The 20,197-nt window shown below is 38.5% G+C and overlaps 2 protein-coding genes across 2 annotated transcripts; both read right to left on the bottom strand.

The window, feature by feature from the left end:
• Positions 1-3,670: 3,670 nt before the first annotated feature.
• Positions 3,671-14,764, bottom strand: LOC127647736 (transcription factor E4F1-like). Its single transcript, XM_052132179.1, has 14 exons — positions 14,637-14,764; positions 13,181-13,290; positions 12,826-12,916; positions 12,157-12,266; positions 11,508-11,628; positions 11,227-11,379; positions 10,929-11,044; positions 9,669-9,893; positions 9,373-9,487; positions 8,339-8,556; positions 8,063-8,261; positions 6,687-6,853; positions 4,678-4,740; positions 3,671-4,561 (listed from the first exon to the last, which is right to left on the bottom strand). Exons 1-14 carry the CDS (start codon positions 14,722-14,724, stop codon positions 4,211-4,213), a joined length of 2,127 nt encoding a protein of 708 aa, XP_051988139.1. The 5' UTR covers positions 14,725-14,764; the 3' UTR covers positions 3,671-4,210.
• A 4,253-nt stretch (positions 14,765-19,017) lies between these two features.
• LOC127648160 (putative nuclease HARBI1) lies at positions 19,018-20,155 on the bottom strand. The gene is made up of 2 exons (XM_052132749.1): positions 19,263-20,155; positions 19,018-19,144 (listed from the first exon to the last, which is right to left on the bottom strand). The coding sequence occupies exons 1-2, from the start codon at positions 20,153-20,155 to the stop codon at positions 19,018-19,020; spliced, it is 1,020 nt and encodes a 339-aa protein (XP_051988709.1).
• Between the last annotated feature and the right edge of the window lie 42 nt (positions 20,156-20,197).

Genomic DNA, 20,197 nt, shown 5'->3' on the forward strand with positions numbered 1-20,197 from the left:
AGAGAATTTTTATTTTTTGGTGAACTTTCCCTTTAAGACAATGCCAGTGTTTTAAATATCACATTTAGTATATTTCCATGGCCCTCAATTCCAATTACTGTAATGCAAAACATATCTCGTTCTTTTTACTGTGATGCAAAAAATACTTAACGATACACTTTTGAAATGGCTAACTATTATACATTGACAGTATTTGTTGCAATTATGCTTTTATGCTATTGAGTCAGGATAACATGAAAATGAAGACAGTTTTTTTCAATGAAACTCTTTCAGGAGGGGAAAAGTTTGAATGTTTAAAAACATAACATGTTTTTTTTCCACTCATTTCTGTCACATCTTCTGCTGTCTCTTCTCCCATCCGGTTCAAACGATCTTCATCCCCTGAATACTAAATCCCTCACTGAACTACAACTCCCATCATGCATTGCATTCTGCCATTTTCTCTCATACCGGTTCATTATTTGCTAAATATCTGTGTATTTAAGCCCTGAGGTTCTACCACTCAGTGTGAAGGTCTTGCCAGTTCGGTCTCAGTCTGCAATTCAAAGCGTTTATCCTGTTTTTGCCTGTTTGGAATTTAACCTTTGCCTGATTAACGTGTATATTGCCTCAGTGTTTCCCCTGTTGGATTTGTCTGCCTTGCTATACTGTTTTCTGGATTTTTTGACCCTCTGCCTGCTTGACTACTCTATTAAATCTGCATATGGATCCTACATCTGCCTCTCAGTCTGGTCTGTCACAATTTAATTTTGAGGTGAAATATGACCTGGACATTTGTTGGTAAGACTCACCCAACTTTATGCAATAATGAGTGTCTTAAATGTCCTATGGCATTTGATACTACTAATAAGTAAATCTAGGTTTTCATCTTTAAGATAAATCTGAAAGATATCAAACCAGATGTGAATTACTCTAAATGGATCAGTAGCAAGTCAGGTCAGGGATTCATTTTAGTAGAAACGTGTAATAATATGGAGTAATATGGGCATATGTAAAGGCCTAAAGGGTAAAAATCAAGGCACTGCATCCATTGAAACAGCATGTGTAGTGATGACCTGACAGGGGGACAGAGGTGAGCAGAGCTCCATTATGGTCCAGATCTGCCAGAAAGATGCTTCTACAGCCACTGTCTATCGCCGAGAGCATGACTGGACAGGTGGACAGTAGAAAAATATGGCATCAATTTCCCACCTAAAGTATTGCTGTTGCAGATCAAAAAATAATAAACAAGAATCAAAAAATGTAAAACCCATTTAAAAATACAGTAAACTGCAAAAAAAAAAAAAAAAACAGAAAATCGGAAGCAAAATCATCAGAATTGCAAACCAAATAATTCCTTGGTTATTTTACTTTTTCTCTCTCTCTGACAGTTTTGCTCTTATTTAAAACATGTTATATGCTTTCACTGTGTTTTACTTCGCTCACGTTTCCAAGTTCGTTCACTTGCACTTCCAAATTTTGCAGGTAGAGTTTCATACAAAATAGTGCTGGGTTTAGCGTCACTATTGGTCCACTAGTTCTACATTCCCTAATGGAAGATCCAGCTTGCTGGTTGCTTTGTTTTGGAACATGGTAGCTGGTCATTAGCTGGTCCAAACTGGGAGACCAGCTTAGACCGGCTACCAACTTGTCATTCCATCAAGGAGGTCAAGCATTTATTTGGTAGATGGTTGCTGGTCGACCAGCTAAGGACCAGCTCGTGACACCAACACATTACTGTTCCGCAGAGACCTAAACTTGGAAAAGACCAGCTAAAACCAGCCTAAACTGGTCGCCCGGGCTGGTCAGGCTGGAAGACTGAGAAAAAAGTGCTAAAATCTCTTCTAAAACCAGGTTAGCTGGTCTTTTCAGCAGGGTAGCTTACAAGCTAAAAAAGATATCTGGCCGTGTCGTTTGATGTTCCTGGCATTAATCAGTCAGCGGTTTTAATCTTAGTTTCTGAACTGGTCTACATCATGGGAAATACCTGTTTGTGTCATAAAACATAGATCTTTAATGCTACAGTACATGTATGATCAAAATGCCTGACTTGACTGTCTAGAAGCTGGTGCCTGTATAAAACATGAATCACAATTTCAAAGGATCCGCTGAAGAACACATACGTATTAATACCTTAAATGTATTCATTAATTACCTGCTATGGCAATATTGGTCTACACATTGTTTATTTTAAAGAATTTATTTCAGTAAGGTATAGTTATGAATTTCAAAGATATATTTTGTTTTAGCCCTTTTGTGTACTTGTTATGGCACACCCTTAATGATCTTTTTCAGATGTTTGACATGTATTAAAAAAGCACATGGGGACAAAGATCTTACTATTTGGAGAAATGTCCTCTGGTCAAATGAAACAAAAATGTTATTGTTTGGCCATAATGACCATCGTTATGTTTGGAGGAAAAGGGTGAGGCTTGCAAGCCGAAGAACACCGTCCCAACCGTGAAGCATGGGGGCAGCAGCATCATGTTGTGGGGGTGCTTTGCTGCAGGAGGGACTGGTGCACTTCACTAAATAGATGAGCATCATGAGGAAAGAAGATTATGTAGATATATTGGTTAAAGCTCTGTAGCAAATGGGTCTTCCAAATGGACAATGGCCCCAAGCATACCCCCAAAGTTGTGGCAAAATGGCTAAAGGACAACAAAGTCAAGGTATTGGAGTGGCCATCACAAAGCCCTGACCACAATCCAAAAAATATGTGGGCAGAACTGATAAAGCATGTGCAAGCAAGGAGGCCTACAAACCTGACTCAGTTACACCAGTTCTGTCTGGAGGAATGGGCCAAAATTCCAGAAACTTATTGTGAGAAGCTTGTGGAAGAATACCCAAAATGTTTGACCCAAGTTAAAGGCAATGTTACCAAATACTTCTCTACTATTATTCTGAAATTTCACATTATTAAAATATAGTGATCCTAACTGACCTAAGACATGGTTTTCTAGTTTTGTACAATTAAATGTCAGGAATTGTGAAAAACTGAGTTTAAATGTATTTTGGTTAAGGTGTATGTAAACATCTGGCTTCAAACTGTACACTGATCAGCCACAACATTAAAACCACCTGCCTAATATTATTGACATGCTGCCAAAACTGTGCCAACCTGCATCTCAGAATAGCACTCTGAGATTATATTCTCACAATTGTACAGAGTGGTTATCTGAGTTACCGTATACATTGTCAGTTCGAACCAGTCTGGCCATTCTCTGTTGACCTCTCTCATCAACAAGGTGTTTCCGTCCACAGAACTGCCGCTCACTGGATGTTTTTTGTTTTTGGCACCATTCAGAGTAAATTCTAGAGACTGAGAAATACTCAAACCAGCCCGTTTGGCACCAACACTCACCCATGCAATTATCTAATCAGCCAATCGTGTGGCAGCAGCATAGTGCATAAAATCATGCAGATACAGGTCAGGAGCTTCAGTTAATGTTCACATTAACCATGAGAATGTGAAAACATTTTATCTTAGTTATTTTGATCCTGGCATGATTGTTGGTGCCAGATGGGCTGGTTTGAGTATTTCTGTAACTGCTGATCTCCTGGGATTTTCTCACACAACAGTCTCTAGAATTGACTCAGAATGGTGCCAAAAACAAAAAACATCCAGTGAGCGGCAGTTCTGTGGACGGAAACACCTTGTTGATGAGAGAGGTCAACAGAGAATGGCCAGACTGGTTCGAATTGATAATGTCTACGGTAACTCAGATAACCACTCTGTACAATTGTGAGAAGAATATCATCTCTGAATGCAATTTGGCACTGTTTTGGCGGCACGATGGGGACCTACACAATATTAGGCAGGTGGTTTTAATGTTGTGGCTGATCGGTGTATAAGTATATGCAAATCAACCTGACAGGAATTTGTTATGGGAGAGTCATTAAAATGACAGTTCAGTTGTACACAGAAGTTTATATATAATGACTGAAAATATATCAATAGAACAAACACATTAATTAGGTTTTACTATCTGTTGCAAACTACAATATGCTTATTTAGAAAAACATGTAGCCCATTTAAAACCCAAAGACAACCTTATTAATACTGACATTTTCCCCAAGCACAATTTACAAGACAAATGGGCTTCCACTTGCTTGTTTGAAGTCCAAAATATGTGTAGCACTATGAAGAATAAGGCCTCAAAAGAACTGAAATGCTTCACCCTGGCTGTTGACCTACCAAAAAAATAAAACCTTTTAGTTGTATGCCATCTTAGACCACTACCTCAGTCTGAATTTCCATTTCATCCGGCAAAGCAATGATGTATTGCTCCTCCTGTTCAATTGTCTCAATGTTCTCGCTCGCTACGATGGTAACTGTGGTCTGCGGAGTCTCATCAGTGCCCTCTGCGGTAGTGGTAAGAATGGTGCCTTCACTGATGGCATTAGCCAGGGTCATGGCCACCTGTTCAGTCAAGCTCTCCGGTGTGGCTATGGTGATGGTGTCTCCGCAGTCGGATATGCCGGGGGTTTCGTCGGGGGACACGTTACGCACGATGATCTGGTGGCCTCCATGTGATTGGCTCATGATCTGTTGCACCACCTTCATGATGTTGCTGTCCAACTGAGTTCAGACACAATCAACCAATCAGATAACAATACTGCAGTCACTTTATCTAGGTAGCATTTTATTTGGTTTGATGTGGACAAATCTGAAGAAAGAAATTATAATAAATTTACCGGCTGCTGATTGTCTTGGATTATTGCTACGGCCTCCTCATGAGTTGCTTCCTCAGATGGAGCCTACAAAAAATTTATAATTTTTTTTTTGTAATATTAGTGGCTATATTTCAATAACTAATCTCCCTAAATGAGAGGTTATTTTACAGCGGCAACACCCTATGATCTAGTCTAGTGTTGTGATATTATCAATGTTCATTTAATTTCATCGATGTTATGTATGTCTCACCAGAACGTTGGAACTAACAGTTGTATGAAGGTCACACACTTTTAATTTATTAAAAACAAATGCAATTCAAACAAAACAATTACTTGAAAACACCTCTTCAATGAAGAACATGTTTTCAATTGCTGAGTTCAATGTCATACTGATATTTATTTCGTGGCTTATATTAAGAAATGTCATGCAGTGTAAAGGCCAAAATATACTTTGGCTGTCCGTGTTCATGGTGCAAATTTCGTCATCAACACAGTCTGCGCAGACTGTCTACATGCGGACCAGATGCAGTCCTCCTCTGTGCACATCATCGGCCGAGCAGGGTCTGTCCTGCAAATCTACTACAAGGAACGCCCCTACAAGATACGCCTCCCTTCAAATAACCAGAAAAATGCCCAAATCTTGCAACAGTTGGATGTCAAATTCTTACCCTATGTTTGTTGTGTTTATTTGGAGTCCAAATTCACCTACACCCATCCCTACCCCTAAACCTAACCACAAAGATTAAAAATGAAAAGTTAGTAAAATTCTTAAATGTACGAGTTCTTTTGAATAGAATCATTCCACCGTATCACTAGGTGGCGACAGTGAGGGGAAATGTGATGAAAATGAAGAGGAGAAGAAGCTAACATTGTGCTAAGTTAATAGGCTAGCGGTTAGCTTGTGAGCTATCTTTGGTTTAAAAATATGTTATGTGACATTTTAAAAGTTATACATTTTTATATTGACACCGTTAAAACAATATGAATCATGCAGCGATAGCATAGGATTTTCATAGTTCATTTAGCCAATTGAATCGCCTTATAATCCAAGGAATGCGTTACATGAGGCGGCCGTGTTGTGTAGTGGATATTCCTTGTCGTGTTCCAGGACGCAGACAGATACACTTGAATGTGTAAGCCGTTGACTTTACAAAAAGAGTATCGCAAAGCAGTCCAAGTGTGCATGCGTCATTCGTATTTGTGCGTGATTAGAAGAGTATACTTGGCAATTTGGTCGACCGGGCACGATCCGATCAGGAACGCACAAAAACAAACTATACCTTGGGTTTAACCGTCCTGAAATTCTTGAAATTGAAATGTTGGCATAAGTAGTGTGGAATAATCATATTATTATTTCTGAAGAAAAAAAAAGCACAAACGATTTTATTTTAAAATATGATTTATATTTTAAAAAAGTTTGCAAAAATCAAAGTCATGTGGTGAAACAAACATGTAGGTAGCCATTTTGCTTTTGTGTGTGTGTGTGTGTGTGTCGGTCGGGCGTGGTGCTGGCCACCCACCCCCTTGTGTACCGTTCTGGCCTTCATAGGTGCTCGCTAACAGCACTTGCCCCTACAGTCTGTTAAGGCTAAATGGGGGATCTTTGTCTTTTTTTGTGTGTGTGTGTGTGTGTGAACTGAAATGAATGTTTAAGTTATGTACACTTGCATGTATTCAAGGTGCAAGAAAATTATTTTTAATACCTTTTACTTGAAGGTGTATGACATTTTTAGTAATTAAATACATTTTTGGTGAAAAATGCTATAAATGTCTAGTATTATTATTCTTGTGAAACCAACATGGACTCAAAGACTACATTTCTATGAACTTGATACATGTTTTGAATTAGATTTTCTTTTAAAACTTCTCATTGATATCACCTTGGATAACATTATTTGTTGATAAATTAATTTGTATTGCCAATATATCGGCCATTGAAGACCCATTTCGGTCAACAATTAGATCATGTCGTAAAACTCTGTACACTTAAAGCAAACAGTAACACACTGTAAGGGTGACGTGACGTTTACCCCTATGATGTATTCCTGAGTGTCGGCCACTACTGAGGAGAATGCCACCAGGACAGCGTGAGGATCCTCTGATACTGTGGTGGTGGAGATGCTTTCTGTGGTCACCTCCTGCTCCTCAGAGCTCCCTGTGTGTTCAGAGTCCTTCTGCTGCACAGCAAAACAGCCTCCTAACCACACACACAAAAATAAACCATTATGTGGCATAACTCGATATTTCGAAATTCGCAACATTTTCTGTCCATTGATATGACCAATCAAACATCATAATCTCTTTATTGCTTGACTTGACCCCTACTGCGCTTTCTTCTACGCTGTTTACAGGGTTCTTCAAAGTCCTTGAAGTGTTTGAATTTAGCTTTTAAAAACTGAAGTTCTGGAATACCTGGGAAATTGCCTTGTTTTGATGAAAATTGCTTGAGATTAAGCGGATAGTTTTCTCCGTGTAATGCGTGTCAAAGATGACGCACATAGGATCGCATGTGTCTTAATATCCTTTCTGTTCTTTACAGTCAGATAAACAAGTAAAAATGAATATTGGATGCACTAACAAAACCGAGAGATTCTTGTTGATGTTCGCTGAACCGAAACACTGTGAGGCGCTAAATGAACCCTTAAATTGACAGTAGCCTTTATTGTATTTCTTACACAAATTAATGTAAAATACACTTTCAATACTTTTTGTTCAGTTCTATTTCTTGTTCTGCACCTGATCAGCTTGAATGTAGCCCAATATTTATGAAAGCTTATTTGGTCTGTACTAGTGCTTTTTTAAGCTTAACGGTTTTCAAAGCGCTTTACACTGTGACTCAATCACCCATTCACACACACACACACTCATACACCAATGACGGCAGAGCTGCCATGTAAGGTGCTAGCCTGCCATTGGGAGCAACTTGGGGTTCAGTGTCTTGCCCAAGGACACTTCGGCATGTGGAGTCATATGGGCCGCGAATCGAACCACCAACCCTGTGATTAGTGGCCAACCCGCTCTACCACCTGAGCCACAGCCGGCCCATTTGTTTGTGATCTTTTCTTATAGAGAAAGGTACATGAAAACTCTTATTATTTAAACTTTGAGCATTTATATTGTGTTTTAAAAAACTTTATTTTGATGAGAAATTATGAGCATTTTGCTCAAAACATTTTTCAGAAAATAAAAAAATGTCTGTAATATTTTGTCATTTAAGTGTTATTATGTGGAATCGAGATTATATCGAATAACGAACCTCATATCGTAAATCGAACAGAATAGTGAGATAACCATAATGTCCCATCCCTATAAAAAATACTTTGTTTAAGTGCAGTGGAGGTCAATCACGCACTAATTAATCATTATTCGGATTATTTATTTATTGAACAGATACATATTCACAAACCTTTAGCTCGTATGTGACGGTTAAGCGTTCCATGTTCAGCAAAGCCCCGCCCACATTTCGAGCACTTGAAGGGTTTTTCTCCCGTATGATGTCGAATGTGCCGCACCAAAGAACTCTTTTCCCGGAACCCATGGGAGCAGTGCGGACACACGTGCGGCTTTTCATCCGCATGAGTACGATGGTGCACCTGCAGAGCATTCTGGTTCACAACAGATAAGATTTAAATATGACAATGTAGGATTATCTTTGCAGCTTTAGTCTTAGATTTAGTCTCACCTTGGTCTTGTAGCTCTTGTTGCAGAAGTTGCAGTGATATGGCCGTTCATCTGAATGAGCTCTTATGTGTTCCCGCACATGTCCAATGGCTTTAAACAGTTTGCCACATTCTCCACATTTGTAGCGCCGCTCACTAACGTGCGTCTCCATGTGTTTTTTTAGAACGTAGCCTGTCAGGAACTCCTTCTGACATATTAAGCATTTGAATGGCTTGTAACCTGTAAAAAAAGCACTTCATTGTGTAGTTTAAAAATTTATTTAGTTCAGCAACTATTCCATAGTACTGGGGAAACTAACAATACCAACTGCTTCACATCTACCGGTATCTCGAATTCCAGCAGAGATTTCTGGACATGCAACTTAAAAGCTTATGGCCAAATATGTCTACAAAACAACCTACAAAACAAAACAAAATTCTCCTTTCAAGGGGGAAACAAACAAAAACAAAACCATTTAAAAAAAACAACACAAAACAAAAAGGCAAAAGCAAAACAAAACAAAACTTTTCTTTTCAAGATGAAACAAAAATTAACCAAATCATAACAAAAATACATTTAAAAAACAAAACAAAAAACACCTTTTCATTTCGAGCTGAAATTTAGTATTAGTGTGAAGGGCATCATAGGCATGCAATGTTTCGTATTGTGTTTTATCTTGCCACCAAAATATACACCTTAATAGGACTTAACCTCAGTTTTACTCATAAGCTTATGAAAGGAGTGGTGGTGGCGTAGTGGGCTAAAGCTCATAACTGTTAATCAGAAGGTCACTGGTTCGATCCCCACAGCCACCACCATTGTGTCCTTGAGTAACGCACTTAACTCCAAGTTGCTCCGGGGGGATTGTCCCTTTAATAAGGGCACTGTAAGTCGCTTTGGATAAAAGCGTCTGCCAAATGTATAAATGTAAATGTATATCAGTAAAAATGACTTTGTAAAAACTATATACATACATTACTAAGTTTGAAGTGAAAGTCTGGGGAAATGATGTTGAAATGTTTTAAACAAATAGCCTTCAATCATTTTGAAACTTACCAACATGCCCTTTCACATGAACTCGCAGGTATGCCAATGTCTTGAACATGCACTCACAGTGAGGGCATTTGTGTGATTTCGATTCAGAAGGTTCTCCTTCCTTTATGGAGGAATCCTACAGTGAATTAAAAAAAAACACACATATGACATGAAAAATGCTGTAGAAGTGTGGAATTAATCAAACTTAATTCACAAATAAAACAAAACCAAATGAAATACAGCTAACTGGTTCTGTTCATAGTCTTATCTGTGTTTTCCTGCAAATCAGATGAATTTGAATGGCCAAAGAATCTCACCAGTGTCTCCTCGGCTACTGTCTCCACACACTCTTCTGTCACATGGATCTCTGTGAGTTTAGCCACAGCATCAGGAGTCTCCAGGGCTTCTATAGGTGACTGAGCCTCTGCCTGATTGGCCACCTCTGTGGTTTCTGTTTCCAGTATTATGCCAGAGTTGATAATGGCCTGGCAGATTAGATTGTCTGCGCCAACCACAGTTGCAGTCTGAGGCTGAGACACAATCTGTTGAAGGGTAGAGTAACTACATTAAACAAGACAACAATATGATATGAGCAAGCAACAAATATCTTAAAACAATTATCCTTGTGTATTTAAGTAAAAATAAATGTTTATGATAAATGCAAACAGTTATGTTAATTTGAATTGACCTCACCAAAATTAATATCTCTATTTAAATAGAGCTAGAGTGCTTGAGTGTTTCTGGTCACTTCTACACTCCAGATAGTCTAGGGTTATTAGGCATGTAACATTAATTGGGTTATACCATTTATCGGGGTTCATCCGAGATATGAACCTGTATATAAGACGAGTTCATAGAACATGCAGGTTCATATCCCGGAGGAGTCCCCAAAAATGTAACACCCCATATTTTATATTTGAAGAAACCTCACACCAAATTCTCTTCATGGAGACATCCAGACCGGGTTACTCCAAGACCATGATTGGGAAACACTGACTTAAACACAGAAATAAATGAAATTTGTGATTATTTTAAGTTTTAAAAAAATGTAACTTTAGAGTGGGTTCTAACATTTAGGGGGCTTGTCCGGATATTAACCTATATATACTGGGAGGTCCTTGAGTATGCAGGTTGATAACCCGGACGAGCCCCCATAAATGTTAGAACCGCACAAATGTTACACCCCTAATTATTTATTTAAAGAAGTTACCACAAAATATCTCATTACAACCATGTCACAAACAGTGGCTTTCAATCTTAGTACACCCAAAACTGCCCATTTTGGATGTCTTCCTTATCTGACATACACAATTCAGGTCATGAAGTCCAGGATTGGGGAAAAACTGATTTAAATGGTGGCAGAAAAGGTGTAACATGAGTAGAGTTATAACATTTATGAACATGCATTTACAAAGACCTCCCACTATAGGCACGTTCATATCCCGGAAAAGCCCCCATCTGGAGGACGTAAAAGTTACCAGATACACTCAAGCACACTGGCTCTCTTTATAAATGTCACTGTTTAATTGATGAGACATTTTCTAGTGATATCTAGTTCAATATTGTAAGTCTCAGACCTGTTGCACTTGTCCTGTATCGTCTACAACCTGAATCTGGATGATCTCCTGGCCAGCTTCCACCACACTCAACACAGGAAGCTGCTTCTTCTCTGGGTCAGGAGGAACCTGCTGAACTTTTAGAGCAATATCCAATGGAAAGAGAATCAGAAAAACACTTACTTCCAAAGAGTTTTGTGAATTAAAATCTAAATACTAATACGCATGAATAAGACTTCTTAAAATACTGGAGCATGCAAACAATATTTAAGATGATATTTTGATGTCTTCTTTCAGCGGTCTTTGAGATCTGAATTACCTTTACGAACTCCATCTTTGCTGACAAGTATCTCTTTACATTGGCTGAAACGAATCTTCTCGGTACAAGGTGTGAGAGACTTCTGATGTCTCGTTAGAGCTCCGGACTCTCTGAACGCCAACCCACACTGATTACAGCGGTATGGACGCTCATCTGCCAAAGAAAATGACATCATGATTCCCCAAAGGACAATACTGAAAACTAAAACGGCTACAAAATTACTTTTATTATACAATATAAAGTCCATATTAAGAACGCTGCCTCGCATTGTTTGGGTTTACCTGTGTGTCGACGTTTGTGGCGGATCAATGAACCCTTGGTCCTGAACGCAGTCTCACATATTTCACACTTAAAGTCCTTCTGATCGGTGTGCGTAAACACGTGCGTTCTCAGGATATTAGTCTGAAAGACATATAAATTAAGTTCATAACTGAATACGTCTTTGAGAGAGTTTCAAATGCAAACTTCCAAAGAAGACAAACACTGCTAATTTAGCTATATTAAAGCTAAATAAGTCAATATGAAGAGATGTTCACAACCAATCTCAACACCGTGATGTATTTCCAATAGAAACTGGAAAAAAATAGGATGGGACTTGATTTTTTCCATCTGGTTGGATTGTAAAAGTGGTATCAATATGACAGATGATTTAAAAAAAAATAAATGTACAATAGAGGGCTTTGTGATGTCAGCCAAGAAGGAAATGTATTACCAAGTCAACGCAAGTAATTACATTTTGATGAATGATTACGAAGTTAAACACTTTTCTTTTAATTAGTTGCACTGATGAATCATTCACAATAAGACCAGGACCGTGAATTAAAAAAGTGAACATGGTCAATTTTGATTTCAAGCATTGTTTTACTACACTTTACAGTATGTCAACAAAATATCCATATTCAAATACATCAATAATATCTAATACTGTACCGTTTTAAAAGTCTTATCACACATGTCACAGATGTATCGTCCCTCTTTGTTTAACTTTAAAACCAGTTTGGCGCTCCCATCCTCTCTTGCCGAACGGCCTCTCTTTTTACCTCCATTGTCCATAGGAACAAAGAGATTTAAATTAATACTCAACAAAGACAGCTGGATCGCTACGTATATAACTATGATGATCAGATTGTGCTTGGACCACACAAAAGGAGACATTTTTAAGTGACATGGGGCTGTCTAGCTCCAAAAAGGACAAAAAAGTACCATAAAATTAGTAAATAGGACTCATACATAAGGGTATTCCAAGTCACCAGAAGGCAATTAATAACTTCAGATGAAATGAAAGACGTCATTCTCTTAAAATATTGCCCTCCATCATAGATTTGAAATCTCATATATGCATTCCCAAACTTGGTCAAAAGCATTATGGACAACCCTCATGGTGCTTTTTTGTCCTTTTAGAAATTGACAGCCCCTTGTCACTGTCTGATTTAACCGAAGAGCAGTGTGAACACATAATCGTAATACATCACAAATTTCGAACAAGTCACATGAACAGGTTCTCAAATAGGGGCCAACAAAACAATTCCACATCTGGTCATCCAATGTAAATTAAACTGCTATGACTTTAATAGAAAGAAAACGTAATTCAAATTTCACCTGTGTTGGATGCCCCTGTCTCATGGGATGAGCACCCATTTTCACTTAGTGTCACCTCAGTAGAAACAACTTCATCATGATCAATATTTGTCTGAGACAGGAGAAAGAGAGATGAGTACCGATGTATAAATGCTTAATAAACATTATCTTACAACTCAAATGTGCTTTTAAGCGTGGTTGGCATGCTAAGGGGTTAAAGATTTGAGCCAGTAACCCAAAGGTATAGGTTCAAATCCCAGACATACTGAACAAATGAAACAAAAACAATTGCTTTCAATTTTGCACTTCTGTAACCTGTTTTGTTCCAGATCCAGTAGCCTACTCAAGAATCAGAGATCAATATCAATCCACAAACCTGATGGTCTGGAGTAGGACGCTTGCAGCTCCTGCTGAGTTTATGTTGGACAAAAGCATCAAGAGCAGAGAACTCCTCCAGACATCTGCCACATTTATGAATATCCTCATCTGAGAGGGAAAACAGTACCATTACTATAATCAGCCTTATATGCCACACTAAATCACATAAATTGCTAAATACTGGATGATGAAACTTTACTCGTATGACACCAAAACGACACAAAGATCAACAAATATATAAATCTCACAAAACCTGTCAAGAACACATCCGGGTCATATTTCACTCCAAAATAAAAAAAAACATATTTTGCTCAATATAAATGTAAGCTAATACTGTATTACATTAGAGATAATATAGCCTTATGAGATTCACAAATGAGAATAATAAGAATTATTTAAATAATAATAATAATAATAATAATAATAATAAAGCAAACAAGCATATTACAACAGTAATGAGAATTTATGGGAGGAAATTGCTTGAAGGAATAATCCAGTTCGATACAAGTTAAGCTCAGTCAATAGGCTTTGTGGCTTAATGTTGATTACCACACACACACATACACACACACAATTCTACTCGACCCATCTTTTCTTTAAAAAAGCAAAAATCTTGGTTACAGTGAGGCACTTAGAATGGAAGTGAATGGGGCCAATTTCTGGAGGGTTTAAAGGCAGAAATGTGAACCTTATCATTTTATAATAGCACTTGCATTAATTCTTCTGTTAAAACTCAAGTATTATTTGAGCTGTAAAGAAGTTTAAATGGACATTTTTACAGTCATTTAAGGATGTTATGGGTTACTGCATTACGTCGTAATGGCAACAGAGTTGTAAAATTGGATATAACTATACTCAGGAAAAGTTACTTAGAGATTTTATGATACTAAAATCATATTAACATGCATAATGTTTACATCCTGTGACTATACTTTCGAAACAGTGAGTATTTTAAGGTTTGCAGATTGGCTCCCATTCACTTCCATTGTCAGTGACTCACTTTTACATGCTGTCGATTGAGCTTTACTTGCATTGATCCCGGAATATTCCTTTAATTGTCGTGAAAATATCGTTATAATGCACAAAACACACGTATATATAATCTCAGAATATAATAATCTCACCATAATCTTTTGATTATGGGGTGAAATGTGACCAGGACATGTCTTGGTTAGATTCACCAACATTCATAATAAAAGTGCCTTGATCAATGTGCAACAAAGTATGACAAACATTAACATTACTGCCATGCAGTTATTTTTAATGTAAACAAACAACTATTCTTGCGTGATCACTTCAACTAATGTTGATCACATTTTCAAATCCTAAACCAAAACAGATCTGCGCTAGGCAGCATTAGCAGCCTAAAATGCTCCTGTAAAATAACATTAAAGCTAATGGAGGCTGCCCGCGAGATAGAAGCAGCCAACGAGTGATCGTGTCTCAGATGAAACCTTCGTGTCCAAGTGTGGTTGGAACAGTGATGTTGCTGTGCTCCGTTTGGTAGGTAACTGTTGCTGCCGTATTATTTTCTTCAGTCATGTCGTTCAAAACCTCCGTCTCTGTCGCAACGACAGGGACAACATGGCGGATTTACGACCTCGTAGTCATAACAACAAAAGAGCGGGCAGAGGAGGTGGGGAGCTCAGCGCATTCGAAATGGATTTAAAATCAAGGCGCGCGCCAATCTGTCATGCTCACACAGTGTCGTGTTTCTAATACCCGCATACATGGGCACCGAGCGTTCTTATACTCTATATTGTATTATAATGTTGTGTTTTACACATAATAGGCCATATTGTGCATTTTCATGTGCGCACTTTCAAGTGTTCACTGTCCCCTATATGTTGCATACACTGTAGACCTACCTACAATTTCCACCAGCCCTCCCATGCGGCAATAAAATATATTCTATTTTCAAAACATGGAGCCATCATTTCAGTTCATGTTTGAACATAGTCACAAATGCATTGTTTAAATGATTTTAATAAGAATCTGGTGAATAAATTAAAGTGATATTCCGGGTTCAAAACAAGTTAAGATCAATCGACTGCATTTGTGGCATAATATTGATTACCAAAAAAATGTATTCTAACTCGCCCCTCCTTTTCTTTAAAAAAAAAAAAAAGCAACAACAATCTGGGTTACAGTGAGTCACTGATAATGAAAGTGAATGGGGGCCAATTTTCAAATGTTAAAATATTTACTTGTTCAAAAGTATCGCCAACTTTCAGCTCAAAAAATGCATGAGTTTAAACAGAATATTTAAAGGGATAGTTCACCCAAAAATGAAAGTGCTCTCATAATTTACTCACCCTCATGATATCTCAGGTATGTATGACTTTCTTTCTTCACCAGAACACGTTTGAAGAAAAATATCTTAGCTCAGTTGATCCTTAAAATGCAAGCAGATGGTGATCAGGCATTTGAAGCTCCAAAAATCACAGACAGTCAGTATAAACGTCATCCATAGGACACCAGCTGTTAATTTAATGTCTTCTCAAGCAAAACAATCACTTTTGGTGCAGAAAAGATAAATATTTAAGTACTTTTTTAACTCTAAATCAAGCTTCCAGTCAGGTAAGCGTATGTGACAGAATCGCATTTGCATTTGAACCCCCCCCCCATTAATTCTCTTATCGCGAGTCAACTGCGTGCATTTTCCACGTGCATCCACTTTCTATTTTTATTCCGATTAAACAGTTTTTTTTAACCCGTTTTCTCCTCTGTGTTACACGGATTACTGCATCGATCTCAAAGCACCGCTTATCAAGAACAACCAACAACAACAAAAAAATTGCATGAGGGATTCACATCGATCTCAAACCCTCACCGCTCAGGAACAAACAACAACAACAAACAACTGTGTTAAGTCTTGGCATCCGCTCATGTTATTGCATGTCACATGTTTACTATAGCCTCTTCCGTCAGCAGTGAGGGATTCACATATGATAAATGTAAGGAATTAGTCATGCTGACAGAGAAGTTTAATGAGTTAGAGACATGCATCTGAACACTAGTGGAGGTCAGTGAGAAAGAGAAGCCAGTAGATACTGTTTCGGATGCAGGTAGCACAGAGAGCAACACACACACTCTGGCTGTAGAGCCCATGCAGCAGGGCGTTTGGGTGACATCTTAGCAGCATACTCGCTCAGCAATGCGACACCACTCTCCCATTCCTGTAAGGGTTCCCAATCGATTCTCCCCACTCAGTGACGCACCCATTGAGAATCATGTTGAAAGAGCCCTTGTTATTGGTGATTCTATTGTAATGAACGTGGAAATAGAGACTCCAGCCACTATTGTTAAATTCATTTTGTGTGCCAGAGCGTCTGACATCAAATCAAATTTACAAGTGCTGACTAATGCTAAACGTAGATTTCCTAAAATTAGTAATTAGTCATTAATCTTACAGTTCATACAAAATCTTTGTTTAAACACTGACCCTTAACACTTACTTAGTTTAATAATTTTAAACCATGACTTGCACTATACATAAGTAATATTTACATTATATTCATGACCTTAGCCAGAGGGGAACTGCCCCCCAGTGAGTGTTACAGGGGAAGGCGGTCACAAGATGAGGATCTAAGAGCACCACGCTTTAATTTAAGTAAAAACAAAATACAAACAGGATAAACGCAGAACAGGGCAAGACCAGGAAACGAAACAAAACAATCTATAATAAACAGGACGGAAACATGTAACAACTGACAAGGAATTAAACGCATTATTTTTAAGGCATTAAATACATGATGATAAATGAGGTAATAGAAGACAGGTGAAAACAATAGGGAACAGCTGGTAGTGATTGGCCGGTTTCACAAAGATAGACTTTGACTAAGGCTTAGATATAGTAGATAGTCAGACTTCAGATAGACATCTAAATTAGAGCGTTGCACAAAGCACTTAAGACTCTGACTATCTTAAGTAGTACTACACTGCAATGCATTCTGGGTAAAATAAGACACTTTTCAAAACAAAAAACATGGCGGATCGAGTAAGTGCATTCAACCGCTCAGTGCAGTTTACACCAGCGGAAAATATGTGTTTGTTGGAGGAGTATAATATTTACAAGGACATTTTATTTGGAAAATTTAACGGAGAATGTAGCAATAAAAAAAAGTGTTTAATTTGGAAAAAGATTGCGACGACAGTAAACAGCGTTAATCCGACCGTTGAGCGGAGCGTTAAAGACGTACAGAAAAGGTACAAAAACATGGTACAAGATGCCAAAAAGAAATATTCAGGAGAAAGTATCCAAAAACGGGAGGAGGACCCCAAGAGAAACTTAAGGACACCACTGAAATGGTGATGACTATTTATGGTGGACAGTCGCCTATGTTCTGGGGGATAAGCGGAGGACGGGAAAGTGGAGTGTGTGGCGTCAACATCGACGTCACCGGCGGAGTTCCCTCAGCCACTGACAGCAGCACCCCGCCTTGTCAAGAGGAAGAGCCAGACAGTCAAGAGGAGAATACAGGTAACTGCGGGTGATTGTTTTAAAGAAATCAGTTTGTTTTATACTTTTGCTTCATTGCCGTCGATTTGATGCTAATAAAGTCAAGTTGATGTATGCTTGTGTGAACCGGTAAGCTTGCTAGCCAGCAAATAAACGTGAACAACGTATGTTCTAAGTCTGCAATTTATATAATGTAGGAATCCGATTCATGAAGCAAGTTAGTAGGGCTGGGCGATATATCGCATCACATTGATATGCGCATCTCGTCAGTAAAGCCGGTTCCTTGATTAGTAGTAAATCACCTTCACCTGCTTTCAGATGGAGCGGCAAAAAGTGATCTAATGGTGTTGGTTATATTATGACAAGCATCATTTGAACTTTATGTTTGTGATTTATGCTGTTGGTTACAGTATAACTGTGATTCTGCATAAATATCCAGAATTTTGGATATAGGCCTACTATAAAGGATTTCTTAAAAGTTGTTTAAAAAAAAAACTTTCTTTTAGGTACATGCAAATAAAAGAAAACGCGTGCAAATAGAAAAAAAGTGTGGAAATAGAAAAAAACGCATGCAAATAGATCAAGGAACCGGCTTTACTGACGAGATGCGCATAACAATGTCATGCGATATATCGCCCACCCCTACAAGTAAGGTAATGTTATGTCTGTACTTATTTTTAGTGACCCTGTCTTTGACTTGGGACCGAAGCGAGGCAGTGGAGGAGGAGCCGGGTGAGAGACGGGAGGGGACGGGAGATAAAGAGTCTGAGTCAGCGTCAGCGTCAGGATCAGCATCAGCTACAGCTGCTGGTCCCGTGGTTTGCACATCAGTGTCGAGAGGAACAACTATGTCAATGGTGCTAGACAAACAATACAGAAATCTTGAACTGGAAGAGAGGAAATTGCTGCTCGAGATTGAAGTTTTACAGCTTCAGAGAGATAAATTAAAATTAGACTTGCACAAACAGTCACTGGAGTTGTAAATATCTTGAATACTTCCAATAAGACAATGAGGTATTTTAGGCTAATTCTTTTCTGTGTTTTTTAAAGCAGTTTTAAAAGTTAATATGTTGAGTAGGCCTGCTTCTAATCTGCCTTATTAGTTTTACACAGGTTAAGAGTTTGAACGGTAGATATGTTGTACTTTTAATAACCTTGATGATTTTGATATGAATGAAATGAGACACAAACGCTGTATAATTTATTGTACTAATTTATTGAATGAACAGTATGTCACTTGAGAAAACTTCAAAAAATAAATATATATTTATTAAGTTGGTTGCTACTCATTTAAGCCTAATAGGTAAAGACAGACAACATGGTGGCCCACTTTGATGTGATTTTTGTTGTTGTTTTAGACATTGAAAATCCTGTCAACATACATCTGACGCTACATATCGACCGGTTCCATTCTGCTCCTCTAAATCTTCTCTGTCCTCCAGTTCATTGTGATTGTCATCTCTGATATCCTCTCCTTGAGGGTCAGGTAGCCGGAGATCCCTAATGATTAAGAAGTAAACAATTATGATTATAGTTGTAGAATGTGGTAAATAGTTATTCAATTAGGCCTATTGAAAATGGCTAGCAATTTAAATTGTTTGTTTTCAGGTAGGCCTACCTCGCTATGTTATGCAGCACAACAGTCGCACAGATGATGTTACACACTCTGTCAGGTGCCATTCGCAATTCCCCATGTAGACAATGGAAACGCCTCTTCAGTACACCAAATGCCCGCTCTACAGTGTTACGAGTTGAACAGTGTGCTGCGTTGTAGTTTCTCTGTGCAGGTGTAGTAGGATTCAGGAAGGGAGTTAGGAGCCAAGGTTTTAGAGGGTAGCCAGAGTCCCCCAACAGGACCCCATCGATAATGCCTTGCTCAAATGCACGGAAAAGTTGAGAATTTTGAAGAATTCGAGAGTCATGAATTGATCCAGGCCAGCGCGCCACACAGTTGAGGAACCGGAGATCAGAATCACAAACAGCCTGAATGTTTAGGCTGTGATATCCTTTTCTATTCACAAACAAATGTTCATGAGCTGTTGGAGCCTGGATTCTGACATGTGTCCCATCAATTGCTCCAACAACATTGGGAAATCTTGCTATGCTGAAGAACCCTCTTTTGACTCTGTTCAGCTCAGCCAGTTGGTTTGGAAACTGAGGGAGCTTATTTGAAAGTGCCCTTGATACCCTGTATACCACCCGTGACACAGAAGCTTTGCTGAGGCCCACTGTGTCACCAACAGCATTCAGAAACGTTCCTGTTGCATAAAATCTCAACGCAGTGCAAACCTGTAGCACTGCTGGGATGCTGTGGCTTCTTGAAGTGGCAGGGCTCAGTACTTCAGCTAATTCATCTGTCAGACTCAGTATAGCTTCCTTGGGCAAACGAAACCGACCGATAAAGTCCTCATTATTATATATTTCCAGTAGGTTACTGCGGTCCCTAAAAACCCTTTCCCTTCTCATAGCTCTCTCCATAACGTCGTCATCAAACCACAAATTATGAGCCATTTTCCCTTTTCTTTTGGCTGTTTGTAATGTAACTGATTGCTA

The sequence above is a fragment of the Xyrauchen texanus genome, chromosome 8 (genome assembly GCF_025860055.1).
Source record: "Xyrauchen texanus isolate HMW12.3.18 chromosome 8, RBS_HiC_50CHRs, whole genome shotgun sequence".
Taxonomy (NCBI): domain Eukaryota; kingdom Metazoa; phylum Chordata; class Actinopteri; order Cypriniformes; family Catostomidae; genus Xyrauchen; species Xyrauchen texanus.

Excerpts from the sequence above, each read along its gene's own strand:
- LOC127647736 (XM_052132179.1), bottom strand. The coding sequence starts at position 14,724 with ATGACTGAAGAAAATAATACGGCAGCAACAGTTACCTACCAAACGGAG. Across the intron at positions 13,291-14,636 it reads AACCACACTTGGACACGAAG|ATGAGGATATTCATAAATGT; the intron begins GTTTCATCTGAG and ends TTTCCCTCTCAG. Across the intron at positions 11,380-11,507 it reads CCACAAACGTCGACACACAG|ATGAGCGTCCATACCGCTGT; the intron begins GTAAACCCAAAC and ends TTTCTTTGGCAG.
- LOC127648160 (XM_052132749.1), bottom strand. The coding sequence starts at position 20,155 with ATGGCTCATAATTTGTGGTTTGATGACGACGTTATGGAGAGAGCTATG. Across the intron at positions 19,145-19,262 it reads GTGCTGCATAACATAGCGAG|GGATCTCCGGCTACCTGACC; the intron begins GTAGGCCTACCT and ends CTTAATCATTAG.